At 44.2% G+C, this 19,463-nt stretch overlaps 1 protein-coding gene across 1 annotated transcript in view; it reads right to left on the bottom strand.

Annotated features, from left to right (window-relative positions):
- The window catches only part of jarid2b (jumonji, AT rich interactive domain 2b), a 98,144-nt gene extending 80,376 nt beyond the window's left edge, over positions 1–17,768 (bottom strand). The window contains exon 1 of the mRNA XM_034544699.1: positions 17,203–17,768. Coding sequence (XP_034400590.1) covers positions 17,203–17,247 — 45 coding nt within the window. The 5' untranslated portion in view covers positions 17,248–17,768. The remainder of the gene's footprint in view (positions 1–17,202) is intronic.
- Between the last annotated feature and the right edge of the window lie 1,695 nt (positions 17,769–19,463).

Genomic DNA, 19,463 nt, shown 5'->3' with positions numbered 1-19,463 from the left:
TCTCTACCAAGGCCCTCACATTAGTCACTTCTTTCTTTCTCTCACTCTCTCTCTATATATATATATATATATATATATATATATATATATATATATATATATATATATATATATATCCCACCAACTCCAGAAGTCTAATGTTTTCCCTAAATGTCCAATTAAAATGAATCTCCTCCTGTATTAAAGGGAAGAGTGTGTGAAGAGGGGCAGTCTACCTCCAGCCTCAGCAAACCCGGGGAGGCACAGGAGGTCCTGTTTGGACCATGCTGAGCGTATAGTATGAGCCATCGAGTTACATACATGTTGCTTCTAGTGTGTACAGAGGGATTTGTCTGCCAAAAAAATATTTTTTGTGACTGACCTCTTAGTAATTAAATAAAAGAAATCATGAAAAGTAATATGGAAATTAAATGCTGCACATTTGGAATATCCTATGTTTTACCTTACCCCTGCCCCTCTTCCCCCACCTCCGGTCCCAGATTACCCATCAATCCCATTTCATTCCACTGGCTAAGACAGCCCACCAATCAGACGGCAGGATGGAGAGGAATATGATAGTGGATTGGCTCGTGTGGGTGGAAAGGGGTGGAGCCACTCAACCATCCCCTAACAACAGCAGCGTGCTGTGAAATGAGTGAGCAGGAGAGACCGAGAGAATTCACTGGCCCAATTTCACCCCAGTCTCGCATTTAGTTCTTCCTCTGCACTTCTTTACTTGCCCCTCGTGCCAACGGCCTTCTGTCTTTCTCTGACTCTTTTGCTCACACCTGTTCCGTCTAAAAAAGAGTGCACCCATCACCCCCCGCTCGCTTGGCTGTCAGTCAGGGCATATGACTGCTGACTCGATTGCTCGCAACGACATTAAAACAGAGCTCTGCCGGGACTTCGTCCGTCACCACACACACACACACACACACACACACACACACACACACACACACACACACACACACACACACACACACACACACACACACACACACACACACACACACACACACACACACACACACACACACACACACACACACACACACACACACACACACACACACACACACACACACACACACACACACACACACACACACACACACACACACACACACACACACACACACACACACACACACACACACACACACACACACACACACACACACACACACACACACACACACACACACACACACACACGTAGAGGCCTGGGGAGATCAGGCTGGTTCCTGGCAGAAGGAAGCAAATTACACACACTGTTCTACACACACACACACACACACACACACAAACACACACGTATGCACTTGCACACACACAAGCTGCTCAGCTCGGGTTGAACGGGGTCTCTTTGCTGACCTACTTCTTTACCGTCATTCAGAGGCAAACACCGGGCACACTCGCACTCAATGGAAGCTCTGCAATAAAGCCTGCAATAGAGACTGCTGTTCGCATGATGTGAATGTTTAGGATCAAGACCCCCCCCCCCCATCTTTCCTGTGGTGAGGAGATGGCATCAAAAAGAGGCCCTCTTCTGTAGACTAGAGGTGTTATCAGCCAGCTACATCCTCAAGCAGCCATCTTGTTTGTGTGCGTTAGAATAATAGAATGAGATTAAAAATGAGAAGCAGGTGTGAAGATGGGTTATTATTATTATTATCACGCATGCACCTTTTCCCAGGTATTCAGTATGGATGACATCAGTTTTGACATTTTGTAAGATCACGCCTTTAATTCTGTCCAATAAAGTTCTCATGACAGTGAGAGATACTTGTGTTGTCTTGTTTGTTCAAAACTAGAGCAGCTATTCCAATGGCTCATCTTTATCTCTGGAATGATATCAAGCACAAAGTGCTTCAAGCATCAACAACCCTGCCTCGGCCTCAGTCAGGAACACTTGTTTGTTTGCAGGTTATTACGAGCACCTGGAAACTGAATTCTAATTCTCATGTTGTAAACAGTCTTTCAACACATCGTTCAGCCTTAAGTCAACTGCCAGTCAGTCAGGAAGAGCAACTCTGGACAACTGGATTGCATTCAATGAATACAGACACTGTAGTCACTGGCAAGCAAGCGTCACGTTTCGACCAACAATCCAGGGATGGTACTGATCAATCCACTCCATTCTTGGTCAAGGTTCCACGGGAGCTGAGCCGCTACTGGAAGATGGCGTTAAAACACTGCAGACCACTGATTTGGCAGAGAGAATCGTCACCAGCATCAAACACCGTTTTTTAAAGAGCCAAGCTTCCATCAATAGCAACCGCAATTGTTTATTTACTCGACCCAGAAAGAATGTCAGCTCGCAAACGCTCCAGTAAGTCGCACACACTGGGTACACTACAAAGTTTAGTGCAGATCGTCCGTTTGGTTGCCATTGTCCCGTGGAAGATGGAAACACAGCTAACGGGTATCTCTAGCACAAAGGTTCTGCTATTCACATCTATCTCATCACCAAAGTAAACCACTGGACACTAGCTACACCTTCTGTAAGAAGTCCTGAATGGACAAGAGTTCGAAGGTTGTCTCAAATTACCAATGCAGCCTAGAGTTTCATGCTCTGTGATTATGAGATATTTGGGTGGATCTTCTGCATTAGACGCTAGTAAAATACAGAGTTGCAGGTGGTTTCCAGACAGAAAGTGATATTTAAAGTCTTTGGCTTATTCATGGCAGTATAAGGTTACCATGCAGCTGTGGTATATTTCTTTGGAAACTTTGCCGTTTGGCACGGTCATGGATGCATAGCTGGTTCATGTCAGCAGTTTGTGTCGTAACACCTGCAGCTTAAACAGGTGACCATTAGAGAGAAAGAGAGGTGATTCCCAGACCTCTAACCATTGCACTCACACTTGCGCGCACGCACACACACACACACACGCACACGCACACGCACACGCACACGCACACAGGAAGCCCATAGAGGGGTAAGCATGTGCCCATTGTCAGGGGGTCTCATGAGCCCCCCTGCTCTTTCAGCCTTGACAATAGCGGCATTGATCTACCAGCTACCTACCAGCTAGAGACATATGAAAGGAGAGATAGAAGGAAAAAGGGGACAAAGAAAAATAGAATGAAAAAGGCATTGCGGCCCTTTACCGGATATCCATTTGCCTCCTTGCCATGCAGAACATGTTTCCCAATAAGGAAAGTCATGTGACTTAATGGGACAATAAACATAAACAGCCCTGTGAGGTGAACAGAAAAAAGAAAGCTATAACTCCATAACCTTGCATTGGTTATCAGTCAGCCAGCCACTCAAGTCAGCTGCTGATGGGTCAGGTTGGGCACGCTCAGAATAGACTCTGCCAGTGAGTGACAGCTGCCTTCATAAATCAATCCATTTGACAACGTATTCATACATCAACCCCCTCATTTATGGAAATCAGATGCAAACTCGCTGTTGCGCACTAGACACATTTACAAGAGACTTATCCAATTCCCCCGCAAGATTATTTGGTGTGCAGAAGAAAAGATATTTCTTTATGGCAACCTTTTCACTAACGATGGGAGCGAACGATATTAGCCTGGAGATCTGCAATTTAAAACACATCCAGACATTGCCTCGTAGAAAAGTACGAAGATGGAATAGAAGTTCAAAAGTAGCCGACATTCAAATTTGCGCACGAAGATATAAAAAAAAAAAAACTGTTGTTGCAGAAGGATGGATTTAAACATCCTTATGATCTCACAACCACACTAGGAATTCTGGGGCTCGTGACTGAGGTTGAAACAATAAATATCTAATCACAGGGCCCCTGTGCAGCTCTGGGTCCCCTGAATCGACCCTCCCCCCAATTCGGTGCCCCTGTGACACAAGTGAAGGCGTAATCAATGGGATTTAGCGTGTGCTACAGATGCAATAACAAGACAAGTGAATGAAAGACTTAGAGCTATGTGTGTGTCTAGTATGTATGTTTGTGTGGATGGATGATTGATAGATTGGTTCAGTGGCGTGCTATAATGCTCATGACACGTGGCGCGTATGCACAAAGAAAAACAAAGAAAAAGAAAAAGGAAAAGAAACTAACAAATTGGAGGCAAAGGGGGCATTGTGTGCAACCAAGAGGAGGGAATGGAGGAGATGCTGAGCACACAAGCAGCTTCATTTCCCAAGATACCACCTTAGCCACCAGCTACACTCGACATGATGATCATGATGTCATGAGGCTAAAGTCATATTCATTTGAGGTCAACACGTTTGACTAGAGTAACAAAACAAACCGCTCCTGTAATCACCTCAACAACCCCTTGTGTGTTCCACAATGAGTTCTGTGTCATCCTTAAAAACAAGCCCTTGACTTGTCACATTGAACTACACTAATTCAATGTAATGAGGGCCCAAACAATTATCTTGCTCCAGTTCCAACAACACTGAGCAGGAGAAATGGCATGTCATGTAAGCCAAAGTCGACACACCGAGATTAGAAATTCAATATAGGCCAAGTCGCTCAATATCACGACCATCATATTTCAGTCGGGCTAATCAAATTCACAAGCATGACCTCTGGGGTATATTAAATGTGTATATAACATGTGTCATCTCTCAAATGTTTTGCCCGGCAAGATATCCATCTACACTGGTAAATACAGCGTTGAAGGTGAGCCAGCAGCAGTCGCACTGGCTCCGAGGAATTTGCCCCGCCATAAAAATGAGCAGTGGAGGCTTTTCAGCGTGCCAGATCCACGGGAGGGGAGACTAAATGATTATGTTACAACAACAGCACTCCAGCTCTCAGAAAACAACAATCAGGGTCTGGGTAGGATATTGTGGCCGAGTGAAATTAAAGGGGAGTGGGGGCGAGACAGGCCGAGGGAGGGAGAGTGGGAGACGGATTTCATGGAGATCGGGGGCTGGAGGCAGTATGTGTGTCTATGTAACTAGCCTGCTCCAAAATTCATACATCCTCTTTATGAGTTGAAAGATGGCGGAGGCGAGAGAGAGAGAGAAGCTTCTTCTATGTCCAAGCAGCTGTGACAGCCTGATCCTGTGCACAATATGGCCCCGCCACTCAAACTCTATTTGGGCCTTTTCAACAAGCCAAAGTTCAAACACAAAACAACAACACTTCCTCTCAACATACAGTGTTGCTCAAAACTATGCCTGCGCTGTGGCCCGTTAGGGGTTAACCGGCATCAGGCTGAGCCTAATGCAGATTGTCAGGGAGATAAGATCCCCAGTTAGTGTGGTGGTTAATGGAAGCCACCACAGGCCTCCACTGACAGTTGACAGGAAAGGCAGTCACACCGGTACCCCTTTCAGGCCGTCAGAGTGACGCCAGTTCAACCCGTCTCCATGCTGATTGCGCATCATCCAAACTAGGTCCCGATTCTAAGAGGCGTCGCGATACGGACGTGAACGACTGTAAATTGCTACAGTGACTAACCCGAGCACACTTGTAATACACTGCAGAATAACTTATATTTAGTATTTTTAAGGTGTATGTACTGAGGTGGCTCACACAGAAACTACCATTGAAAATATGCAGCTATTTAGGTCATAGATATTTTTTAGAGCACTTTCTAAATAAAAAAGGGATTCAGATTTATTTGACTGCTTGTATTCATTCTTGAAAAATAAGCCACGTGCAGTACTTTCGATTGAGCATGCGATACATTGAGATGCATCGAGAATCTTTGACAGGTGAACTGTAATCCAAACCTGATGCAATCAATCCAAACCGGCCTCACAACCTTCCTACTGACCTGGAATAAACACCGGCCGTTAATAAGGAATGACACTTCAATGTTACAGATGTTTAAATAACATTTAAGTAAATGCTTGACTTTAGCAGAGTGTTGCAGATCAGTGTCCGACCCCTAACAACGAAAAATTAACCTTTGACATAAGATCCATACATATGATTTCTTATCTCCAGGAAGAAAATGGTGATAGACAGACAACACATCAACAGCAAAATGGGTCTTTTCAGGTTCAATTACCAATAGATCCTGGCCGGAGACATTTAAATCTACCTCTAAACAGACCGAAACTAGATTTAAAACCAGATTACACTACTTTGTACAGAATAAATCACTCAGGGGAGCCAGAAATGATGAGACCATTTTTTATCTCACAGAATAGGCCCGCATTAGGGCAGCTGCAAGACGTTGTGGCGAAAGCCAAGCTGCTGTTGTACAATATAGACCATTTTTAATACAATGTGAAATATGAGAGATTAAAAAGTACAGGACGAAAGCAGCTTGAAAGGTTAGTCATGATCCCAGACAATATTGGAACAAACACATGACTATAATTCACACCAAGTAAACTCAATTTACAAAGCAGCACAACTGCTCATTTACAATTCACCTAGACCTCATAGTGCTATATCCAAAGCCTATGTTCTCTGTATTCTGCTGTGTCCAACATCTTAAGCCCTTTTTAAAGCCTGTGTGTGTGTGTGTGTGTGTGTGTGTGTGTGTGTGTGTGTGTGTGTGTGTGTGTGTGTGTGTGTGTGTGTGTGTGTGTGTGTGTGTGTGTGTGTGTGTGTGTGTGTGTGTGTGTGTGTGTGTGTGTGTGTGTGTGTGTGTGTGTGTGTGTGTGTGTGTGTGTGTGTGTGTGTGTGTGTGTGTGTGTGTGTGTGTGTGTGTGTGTGTGTGTGTGCGCGCGCGTGTGGCTGAATGGCTGCAGATTACAGTGTAGCCAGAGAACGTTATGAAACAAAGCCAGGGCTTAGGCGAGGGAGTTCCTCTGCGTGGGGAGTTGTAGTGTCGGCCCGGGAGTCCATTCCCTCGCACAACCGCTGGCACAAAAAAGACAAGAGGCAATTAAGAAATGATTTTCACCTCACAGCTTGGGACAAAACCCTCATACCTCACCCCACCCCTTCCACCGGGGCCCCTAGGCCCCAGAGGAAGGGGAGAAGGTGGGGGGACAGAATACAGGGGACAGAGAAAGAGAGAAGGTGAGAGACGACATGAAAAAAAAGGGACTATTAGAACAGTGAGACAAAGTACAGCAGAAAGATTGTGTGCAAAAGCAATGGCGCACGCAGTTTAGATGGAGGTGGAGTGGAAAGCAAACGGGTGTGAGAAAGAGGTGAATAATGGCGTTAGTACAGTGGGGATGAAGAATGAAGGTGATGCATGAGGGGCGATTAGATGGTGTCAGTGTAGCTTGCAACCCACAGGAGGGAGAGAGGGAGGGAGAGAGAGAGAGGCGCCCACACGTGTATTGCAGACTCTATCACTGGTAATGGACCTCAAAGGAAGCCTGGATAGGAAATTAAATTAATTAATTTATGTCGAAGCACCGAGTAGAAAAGAAGCAGCTCAGAAAACGACGACACAATGTCAGCTCAAGCTGCATGGGCGGAGCAGAGATGTGTTGTTGGGTTTGTTTCCCAGTCACTCTGCTTATCTGCCAGTTAGATCATGGCATTACTGGATGAATTCTGTCCGACTCTGGTCAAATAAATCTATAATTGACATTGTCGGCATAAGAAAACAAATAAATGGAGTTCGATATCCAGTGTCTCGCACCAACACACTGTGTCAAAGTTGCTCTAAATTGGTCATCAGTGATTTATCAATACGTAAACCTCTGAGTCGAAGCTCTAGTTTATCATCAGGCATGCAGCCTACCCTGAATGTGGCCAATGGACAAAGGAACAGTGTGGAGCATTTAGGGAATGGAATATAATATCACATAGTATGTTTTCTTTAGTGTTTGATCACCTAAAAATAAGAACGATTGTGTTTTAGTTCCCTTAGAAGGGGATGTAAATACAATTTCTGGCTTCAGACTCTAAAACCTTAGGAACAACATTGCTAGGATCAAGCAGAACGATGAAACGCACCACACTGGCATACGTAGATCTATTTCTGCTACGTCTCACTTCTTTTGTCATACATCTGTGTGTGAATAAGATATTTAATGAATACTTGAACAATTTCTACAACTCAAGAGCACAACAGGAACCAAAACCAGATTTACGTCTGACTGGTTTGAGTAATATGAAATTCCACTCTATTGCAGTGTTTGTTCAAACTGAAAATGACTGCTGATAATGGTAAAGTAATTGTCAGGAAATGGAAGTGGGCCAAAATCATGAGAGGTTACCATTTTTTGTATGACTTTTATGAATTTACTGAACACAACAAAAACAGCTGACTAATACATGAAAACCAGATGACTAAATAATGAAGAGTATTAGTAGAAATGCACATTTTCTATAAATGGTTAACACAATAATAGGGTGTTTGTTCTCATTTATCTCTTTCATATCAGCTTTGGCATGAGCTTAGAGGCAACGCTGTAGCCTTTGGAAGAAATTAAAATATTTAAAACACACAGCATACCAAATGTTTGTACGTAAAATGCCCCTTCTCAGTTTCACCGTTTCTTACTTTATTTCTCTGACTCACATGGTTGCAAGAAATATCGAGTAACTTCCCCAGAATGCTGCCAGGAACCAGACGCTGCAACAACAATCTAACTTTACTCTTCATCTCGTTCAACGGCCTCATGAGCCAGCTCGAAAACTAAAAAGAAAGAGATATAGTTTGAAATCTTGTAAGCATGACAGTTTCGAAAGAAACCTCGGGGTGGGACAAGTGCCCCCAACACACACACACACACACATTGAGGGGGGTATACTCTAGTCACCATGGTAACTTACTGCTTATACGCTTACTAAGTCCGTTTACCCAGAGTAAGTTTTGATTTTCTCTTAACTGCTAACCATCACCTTCATTACTCATTTTAATGTGTGAAAGTGAGTGTGCATCTACAGCAGTCAGACTTGGAATCAACTCGTGGTTACCTCAAGTCATATCCACATTCTCAAACAATTAAATCTAAATACAGCATCAGCCTTTGTGGGATGTGCTTTTTCAGGAGCTGCATTTTGTACAGAGAGGAATGTCAACAGTGATCGGTAGACAGGCCTTGCCGTCACTGTGGATATTCCACTTGAGATGGTGCCTAATTTGATTATTTCTATCCTCTTGGACTTCTTCTCCTTGACGATCACAGGTTGCGATATCTCCACCCCCTCCCTCCACCCTCAGGCCTTGTGATGTTTGATCCAGGGCCAGGGGAGGCTGGCCAGACATTCAGGCCAGACTCTGGCGCCCTTCCCTCAGTGTACCATGCACTCTAGCTCCCTGCTGTGAGGCCTGGAGGAAATCACGCAGCCAAGAGAATTATAAAAGCCCTCATCTATTGAGCAGAGGTTAAAGCAGGGGGGACAATACCTTTGACTCACACTCTGCTTCTCTCTGTGGAGAAACTTAAAAAGCACCTATTGCTCATAAAAAAAAATAAAAAATCAATAGGCAAAAAGAGAAAACGAAATCAATACAGCTGCTCTGACTTCATTCATACTCTCCTTTTCAGTTATCGGACTAGGAATAAGAACAGCCCCCTCCCTCAATTTACCATCCCAAATATATTTTGGTTGCAGCAGAAAATGGACACTAAATATTGAAAATGTGTCCAACAGCTCTTTTAATAAATTTGTGCAAAGGCATTATAACAAGAACAAGATTTACAAACTGCAAAATGACAACCCCAGAGGGCCAGATTATATCTGTGAATGCATGTTAGTATGTTGAGGGTGTGTGTGTGTGTGTGCGTGTGTGAGAGAGAGTCTGGAAGGGTGGTGATGGAGGGGGTTCATTCACACAGCTGTGTAAGATCAAACTGGAAAGAGGTTTCCAAAGTTTCCTTTGGCAGACAAAATCAAAACAAATCGGATGGGAGAATGCGAGATGCCGAGTGAGAGACCAAGAGAAAAGAGCCGCAAAGCCACCAACAGCCTCATCGTGCAGCTAAGCGGTGGGATCTTTCAAGCAAATGATAAATCGCATGCAAACACATATACTCAGTAAAATACATTTTCTTTTTTTTTCTTTTTTATGTGCAAAGACGAGGGAACAGATCGTGCCGACCAGGAACCGGCTCCTCCTCTGCTACTGCGAGGGGTGTAGGATGGACGCAAACAGAATGTGTATATATTGACCTGCGAATCAAATAAACGGTTTATTCCGCCTCTCGCCGGTCTCAACCACCCTCCACCTCCTCATCCCTTCCGTTTTCGCACACGTGAGCCAACGCGGTAAACCAGCACATTTGACAGCTGATACACACAACCTTCCACCAACCACGTTCAAGCATCAAGACATAATCTTGTCCGTCTTCCAAATACAGTTTGGCGGGCCGAATGGGTACGAGTGAGGGCCAGATGCAGTTAACACCTTTTTCTAAAACCAGTAATTTTCCTCTAAATCAGTCAAAACCCACAAAATATACAACTACTTTTCTGCCTTGAATCAATAAACTTTGCACAAAACCTCTTTACACCACGCCACCTTCACCACATCTGCTGTTTGTATTTATTTGTATCTTTCAGCGAAGGCTGCCATGAAGAGATTAGGCAGCAACAGTGGTCACCCAGCCACTCTGCTCCACTGGCTCATTACTAGGGGGGGAGTTGCCATCCTGATCCCCTTGCAAGGGGCCAAATGCTTGGTGAAAAGGGTTGCATTCGAGGGCTCTTTCACAGAAGGGAGGTCACTGTTCCACAACTAGCCATGCATGTTGGAGAGCCACAAATGACTGTTTTGAAAGAGAGGGATAATGAATTTTTGTTTTGTTATCACAGGAAAATACCCTCATGAGAGATTAAATGAGAGCACGATTTATCGGCCAAGGCAACGCAGTGCCAAAGAGGACCTGAATAGAGTGGCCGGTGGCTTGTTGGCAGGAAAAAACAAACTGCTCCATCATAAAAAGAGTGATTCATAGATTACTGCGCTCGGTAGGAGGCTCGTGAGGCCGTAACACATAACAAGCACATTTATAAACGTATGCCGAATGGTAAAACCAAACAGACTGAAATCTTAGTCGGCATACAGCAATTTCTGCAGAAGACCATGACAGGAAGCTTCAGTTAAACTAGTCTCAGTATAGTCAAGACATTTTATGATACCAAGTCTTACTGGCATAATCAGTGACAGTGAAACTGGTATTCCCGGCAGAAAGAGACGGAGTAATGGAGGATCGATACTGACTGAGCCTCTGCTCTGTTGCTTCATCCCTCGAGGCTTAATTCACTGGATGTGTAAAGACGACGGTGTCACAATAGGGGATCAGATGGGATTGACCATCGGATGAAAATGTAAGAAGTGTTTATTAAACTGATGTAGCTGTGATGAAGAGTGGGGTGAGGGTGAGCAAGGATCGGTCAGAAGCTAGTCTGAGAGATGTACATAATGGTCATTAAAAGCTAAAGGCAGACTAAGCTACAATGGCTGGGTGATTCAGAAATGCATGAACAACCTAATGCCTCCTATTTCAGCTTACCGAGCCTAAAGGGAAGCCCAGGGCTAAGCTGCCATCTGAACTAGAAGCTAAGGGCTCCTGAAGATCTGTATGATTATTTTGTAGTTTTTTTTCTTAAAACACAAAATTATGGAAATGTATGCAGAAAGATATACGTCAAACAACTCAGTCAATTTTTTTCTTTTCATTCTACTATTGCTGAATGTCCTTCGTGGACCCCACAAAGCCTGCAAGGCCAAACCAAAGACAAAGCTAAAGTGTTGATTCAGCTTCATAGGGATCCTGAACAGATAAGCTGTGGCAACCACTCACTCATTCAAACACGCACAAACATGACTGAGCAAGGGGGGGAGCACACACACACCAGCTGTCTCACTCCCCCCCCCCCCCCCCCATCTCCATCCAAACCCACAGGAGCAGGAGGATATAAATCACTCGTGCACACCGGGGAACACACGTGGTGTACGTAACATACACGTGTGCACTCACTCAATCCCCTACTTGCATTGGCTGTCCACAATTGCACTGTGTCCAGACGTGCCTTGTGTCCAACTATTGGAGCATATGCTTTAAAACACACCTACACAGTCCTACGGTCATACGCAGCGTTATGTGATTACTCCTATAAATGGCCTACGCCAAGAAACCCTGGTTTTTAGGTTGGCCCTAAAACCTGTTTCTCTCACCTACTGACTGCAAGTGTACACCCACAAGGCGTCTGTCTGTCTGTCTGTCTGTCTGTCTGTCTGTGTGGCCAGAAAAGAGCCGGAGATTGTGCTTAATGCCAACAGCTGATAAGAGAAAAGGTCATATTACATAACAGGAGTGTGTGCCGTCCGTGACATAATGCTGGAGAGAATAAGAGAAAGATAGACAGTAAAGGGTAAACAGGGAGAGGGAGAGAGAGAGAGAGAGAGAGTCTGCATTTGTGTGAGAGAAAAAGAGCGGCGTGGTGATGCATTTGGCCACTGAATATCCCTCTCCGGGCCAAATCGAAGCCGGCAGCTCACAGAGAGCCTGTAATGATGCAGTAAACTCTCCGTTGGCAATCTAGACCTTTATCTAAAAAGAGGGGGGGAGGGAAGGGCTCTCTTCTCCTCATTTAAGCACAAACTAAATAAATAAGGCTGAACTAAATTAGACTGGGCTCGCCAATATCACTCCCAGAATTTTTCTGGCGGTGCGTATCGAGTCGACAGGCCCTGCGAGAAGAGAGATGAGGCCAAAGGGATGTGAGGCCAGGCCCCGCAGAAGGACTGCTTCCTCTCCGCTTTAAAACAAAACTGTTGAGGGGAGGGGCACGTGCACTGAGGCCTGCTGGTGTTTCATTGCTTGACAGGTTTCAGCGAAAATTACTAATCTGTCACTGTGGCACAAAGAGGAATACGGCTGCTAAACACATCTGATTAAGTGTTTTCTTAACCATTATGTCAAGTATGTAGTATGCAATATGTTTTGTCTGCACAGGGTGACACAAACTTATTTTCCATTGTGTGTGAATTGCTGGCAACCTTCATTAGGACTATTCTTGGCAGTAACTTTTATGCCACACTGCAACATAATCCAAATTGATTTTCCCTCATTGGTGAATAAAGAACAATAAAGCAGGGTGATGTTACTATCAAATAAAAAAAAATCTTATCCTCTGTTGCCTTTTGTTTAAGGACACACACACACACACACACACGCACACACTTCGTCTGCATGGGTATACATGCATGGCTAAACTGTCTCATCAAAGTGACGCTGATAAAATGAACAAGAACATATGGAAAGCACTTTTGTCTTTTAATGTGGCGCTTTTCACAGGTGCCATGTTACCATAGCGAACGTAGTCAAATAAACAGGCAGTAAACCGTTGCTTTTGCCATAGTACACTTTGGTTTTGCCCTGGTAGCCATAGTGACGGGGAGGTTGCAAAGTGAACCCTGCCATGTTGCACACGTGAGGAGAAGGGAGCTTATGAAAGAAGAATTTGCATTGAAACATAAGGTTAAATGAAGCGCATTGAGGCTCAGGCACGGTGAAAAAACAACCCTGTGACCCTCTCTTCATGGTCCGACATAAGGCCCACATTTCATTTGGACAGCCCAAGAACGGGAGAGCGAGACAGACGGGGGGAGAGAGAGGGAGATAAAGAGAGGAAAAGGAGGAGAGGAGGGGGAGTCTGTGCCTTTGCACTCCCCACGCGGCCCCGCTCTCTATTTTTGTTTCCTCTTTTTGTGCACGCTCAACGCACACACTCACAGTGCAATGGATTTCCAACTTGGGCCCTCATCAGTTGTGCGCCTGATGAAACAAACACTGACAGCCTCTTTACATTTGTAAAGGCCCCTGCAGCAGCTGTGCTTGTCCCACACACACACACACACACACACACACACACACACACACACACACACACAAACACGCACACACACAACCTTTGAATCCGAGGCCTAGCCCCAGCTGGGGTCTACAGGAAGAGCCGACTCTGCACAAAATGGCCATGGCTGCACAAGGCTGCACTCTGCTATGCTTTCCTGCTATTCTCGCTTACACGCATTCACAGACACACACAGCGCGTGTCATGTTTCGTTAGACAGAACACTGCCGTACATTAGTGCCTGCCACCCCAGTCATCAGCTCCTACGCTCAACCCCTGGCATGAAAAGCACCAACAAATGACAAAAATAAAAACATAATAAAAGGGGAAATAGTCATTTTAAATGGGAGAACAGGGAGGAAAAAGAGCTTACTTGCTCCCGCAGTGTCACTCTGTCTGACGACGCATCTTTGGGGGAAAGAAACCTGACGGGGCAGTTTCTCTTTTCGGTTCTGTTTACATTGGCAACTATACCTTCTAGTGGAAATGGTCATTTTATTTTTTATTAAAAAAATCATCCCCTTTTTCAATTATCTTATGATGAATTTTAATATCTCTCGAAGATAGTGGGTGTTTGTTGGATGCAGAGGGTGGGGGCGGATGGCGTAACAACTCACACTCATGTTTCAGGGGAAATGGTTAAGCCAAGCATGTATAATTGTCTTACGCTAATTATGGGAGGGGGAGGGTGGTTGGATCAGTCATGGCCAGGAGTCCTGTCTCAAAGCCTGGAGGGAGGCTTGGGGATCTGGACTCCTCCAGGTTGCTGTGGAAATGCACATATGTGAACCTTATTTGGTCCGGGCCAGACTTCATGCATCAACTGCAGCTGCCAAAAACACGTGACAGATGTGACACACATACACACTTCCTGCAGTCGGGCACACAGACAAACCATTTCCCCCAACCCTGATACTCTTATGAATAGATACAATTTTAAAAAAGGGAAAAGCCAATCTAATTTTTAGAGTGTGACACCGCTGGCCATCATAATCTGGCTCAATTTTAAGTGCAGACTTGGGTACTTTAAGTACCCAAGTGCACATCCCGAGGAAGACTTAGACAAGTAAACAAAAATCTAAAACTTTGTCTTATTAGAAATAGACAACTCACTAACGGTCACAACTTTGTCACTGGAATGATTTAAAAAAGTCAACTCAGACAATGTCAAAGAACACTATGGGATGTTGATATACAGCAGAATACATCAAGCCCAAATGGTACACACAAGAGCTGCAGTGTACCATGTTAGATTGACCTTTTTAGTCATTTAAAACATCCATCTTATAAAGGGATGAATCACATATGTATTGCTTTCCAACAAATACATGTTGATGCCCATACAGCACACTGTGTTAGTGGCAATGACATGACTCAAAATGTATGTTGCTCAAAAGAAGACATAAAGATGTGTTAGAATGACAACAGTATACAGAGGACCGGACCGTAGAAACCAATTCAAAAGTGGCGGATTAAAAGCTTGATGAGATGCTCCTCTGGAAGTAATATTTTAGTGGATCACTTATACATTGTGTTCACACGTGTAGTACTTATGAGACAGAAACCAAATGGACAACTTAAAAGTGATCAGGGAATATTCAGACTGAGCTTTAATAGATTACACATGGAATGTATTTGAATTTCCTTTAGGTGTTGAGAGAAATTCAAATTCAGATCAAAGCAAGAATGCACAGAAACAAACCCCTTTTTAAAAAAAAAAACTCAGTCTCATTGTTCCCTTGCTCTAAAACCTGTTGCTCAGATCGGCCTTTTGCAATATTTTCTTTCAGCACAAAATAGATATGACAAATGGTTCAGTTTAAAAATTAAAAAAAAATCAGCCAGAAACATTCTGCAGGGGGGGGGGGGGGGGCACTTTTAAAGACACTCCACGTGTTGTTTGGATGGGGGGGTGGAGCAGTGGTTAGCTCTGCTGACTTCAGCTTCGGGTCATGAGCAGATATAATGTGCCTTCTGCCATTAAACGCAACAAAGTGCCCATAGGGTCTTGTGATAATCCACAGCAGCAATTTATAAATACACCAAAGAAGTGCGGCGAACTTTAAAAAAGACCAGAAACAGAGGCCCGGTCTTCATGAAAAACGATAAATTGCAACTTAGTCGAGCCATTCACACGTTTCCAACATTTTAAAGTGTGCGTGTTGCATTCACGAAGGGGAGGACAAATGGGTGTTCACCTGACTAAATTAACCACGTCTACCCCTGGACTGTTTTTTATTTCACATTTTATTTCGCCCCTACCCCAGAATTTCACCCGTGTTACTTGCAGAAAGAAAATGGTTGCTTCTTGGTATCGCTTCATACATGAGCCCCTGCAATGCGACTGAACGAAGCCTCTTTAGAAGATCGGAGCACGCGGAAACATTGTGCTCAACCACCAGTCAGCCAATGTGCCGTTGGATGTGAATTATAGGCAGCCGAGGACGAGACCCGTGCGCCTGTAAAAAAATAATCTCCCGTAGTATCGCAAACATGGAGTTGTTCCTCAACGGGCTGCTGCAATATCTGTTCGTTACAGAGGTCACGCGGAGACCCGCAGGATTACGGAGACCCGAGCGGACTTCTCGCTCAGAGAGCGGAGGCGACCGCATCACAACACAACACAAGAGTGTCCTCGCGCCGTTTCAAGTGTTGGAAATTGAACGAATATTTGAATCGCATTGACCCCCTCCCCTCCTCCTTTGCTCTCGCTCACTCTTTATAGAGAAAATTAAAGAGCCACAACAGTCCGCGAAACATGTCGCTTTGCCAGCCCTTCAGCAGCTAGAGACACACACACGCACACACAGACACACGCACACACACACACAGCGGGCATTCAACCTCCCCCCGAACACAAACTCCGCACGTAAGCTTCAGCACGTGAACAAAAAGGTTTTACGTGTAGATTTTCTCAAGGTAAAGAGCTCCAGTTTGAAGCGGAGGTATACAAAAAGAAAAAGAAAAAAGAAGCCGCTCAGCATGGGACGAAATGGAAGCCGAAATAGCTGAGCCATGGCCGACAGGCTCGTCTTCACGGCTCTAAATGGGAAGAAACGGGGCGCGAACAAAAGCATTTTGTGACAACAGTTCGCAAAGTCTTTTTAATTCGCCAACCTTTCATGGCTTTATCGCATAGCCGGGACACACTGTGGCCACACGGTGTTCTTGCCCCCCTCCCTCAATCACGCGTTAAATCGAGTCGGAATGAGCGAAGCAATCTCTCCCCCCCAAAGCACCCGATGTTCAAATAGCCTAAAACATGTCTGATGTCGAAGAAACGCTGCAACACAGACCTTGAATAAACATTGCTGTCTCTTTAAATACAAAAGCATGTAATTGTTAACACGCCGATGTGACTTACAGTCGTTACCATTAAATGATATCTGACCCAAATAGTGCACGAGCTGCCCCGTGGTAACCTTCACAGTCCGCGATGAAAGTTTATGCATTTTCATCGTAAACGAAGCAAGGCAAACTTGAATAGAGCGATTTGCGTTTGTGAGCAATTCGGGCACAGATGTGTGTGTGTTTTTGTTTTTTTACTTACGTATTTCTTTTGAATGATATTCCTCTTAGGCCTTTCCTTGCTCATTATGCGATCCCAAAAAAAAATGTTTGGCTATAGAGAGAATGGCCACATGAATTTCTTTCTTTGACTCTCGCCTCTCTCGGAGCACCACCAAATGACGATTTAAATCCCCGGCTCTTGTCGGAAAAAGCTTGCTGGCTTTGCAGAATCCTCCTTCGGCGTTTCCCCTTCAACTATTCGGATATAAATCCCAAAATGCAAGGGTCGACGACGGACAGAGACGGACTGGACCCAAACTCGCTCGGGGATAACATAGTCAAAACAAATGCACAACAATAAGTTCCATTCGCCAAAACAGCTCGGCTTCTCGTCTCTGCGCACTCACTCCCGGCTCTTTTCAAATGCATGAATATACTTGAGGGGATGCCCACAAGTTACATCTTGTTTGAGGTGACGACACGACGAGAAATGCAATAAATATAAATTAAAAACGAAACGTCGGGTGACACGTCTTTTTGTGTGTGTTGAAGCTGGAGCCTGCGGTCGACGAGAGAGCTCTCCAGCGGCACTGCTCTACTGACTGAGCTCAGCTCCTTTCTTCCCCAGCCTCAGCCTCTCAGCCTATCACATCCTTCACCATTCAGCGGCAACTTCAAACTCTCAACGAGGCGACCCTCGGCACTTTGCACCGCCACATAGTCCTCTGCCATATTATATTTATGGACTCCTATTGTGTTGCTGGTAATTGCAAGCGGCAGTTTACAGTGCTCTTGCAATAAACTGTGCTCTTGAATATTAGTTTTGAGGCTCGGTGTTTCTGTGGGATATCAAGGAGACACGAGTATTGGATAAGCTTATACATCCCCCTCTGCGCTGGTGTTTTAAATCGTAATATTCATATGGTGATGGTGTGTCTAAGTTGAGAAAATAATATATATTTACTTCTATTTCCTATCATGATCTCATGCGCCGTGTTTTTGATACACTACATTTACTACATCAACTTTTGTTGCGCAAAACCAGTCCCATTTCAAGAGAAAAGTATTCTCAAAAGAGGTTAATGGTCCAAAGTAGTGGTTCCCAAATGTTCATGTAAATGTCAGCCCCCAACCACCAATCTTCACATCACCCCCACAAGCGAATGGTGGTTAACCATTAGAGTATTCTTTCATAGAATGCAGTGCTTTCAGGAGCCCCTGTAGTTTGGGGAGTTTACTTAGATGTTAGGAGGCAGAGCCTCCACTCTTAGCAGTGGCAGAAGGCTCAAAAAAGGTTTTTACACATTCGTTTTCCTGAGCCCATAAATAGTCAAATACTTTGGTAATCAGATTAGGGTCTTCCCTCTGGAGACCTACAGGGAAACACCCAAGGGTGTCAGCAGTGGCACCCCACTTTTCGAATTGCTGCCCTAAAATAATAGTCATTATACATCTGTTCAGTCACACACCTCCAATACGTTTTGCTCTGATCAGTTCAAACGATGACCCTGTCTCACCAAATGTTCACGTGATGGACAACAACACGGTAAAAACTGTAATTGGGGTTAATTAATATTTAATAAATACATATTTGTAACCTACACATCATAAACAAGACAATGTGTTGTTTGCAATCACATTGAGTTGAATCCAACCGATTTCTTTGATTTATTAATTGGATTTTTACTCAGTTTTGTTTGAATAAAATCAGCTGTGCATCACCAAGTAGAATTTAATTGTAATTCATCAGGAGCATAAAAGATGCAGAAAATTGACACATTTTACTCATTGAGAGCTCTTTGATTTTAATCATCTTAAAATCAACCCACAGTATTTTGCACCATATAGACATCAATCATTAATCATCGGCCGCAATCAGGGACAGGGGCTGCCTTTTCCCAAAGGTAAAGAAAAAAAGAGGATGGGAGTCTCAGCCTTATTTACTTTAACCTGAGTTAATAAAGTGGATGCACATTTTCAGATTATCTCCCCAGTTTTCATGCACCGATTTTACAAGAGTGCACCAAGATCTTATAGAAATGTGTGGATGAGGAGATTGATACATATTTGTTCAGGTAATATTCACACATTTGTGTTCTCCACTCTGCTATAACTGTTGTTGAGCTGGCTGGGTGTCCTCATCCCCCTCACTAAGTGGGCTCTCTGTGTCATTATTCTAATATACTGAGTGGGACGGTTGCTCTGAATGAACCCAGGAGGTAGTTAAGAGTAATGTGTGTGTGTGTGTGTGCGTGTAGGTGTGTTTGTGTGGTGTTACAACAAGACAGAGATATAGTTGCC

The sequence above is a fragment of the Cyclopterus lumpus genome, chromosome 11, assembly GCF_009769545.1.
Source record: "Cyclopterus lumpus isolate fCycLum1 chromosome 11, fCycLum1.pri, whole genome shotgun sequence".
Classification (NCBI taxonomy): Eukaryota; Metazoa; Chordata; class Actinopteri; order Perciformes; family Cyclopteridae; genus Cyclopterus; species Cyclopterus lumpus.
This window is presented reverse-complemented; position numbering and strand designations above follow the sequence as displayed.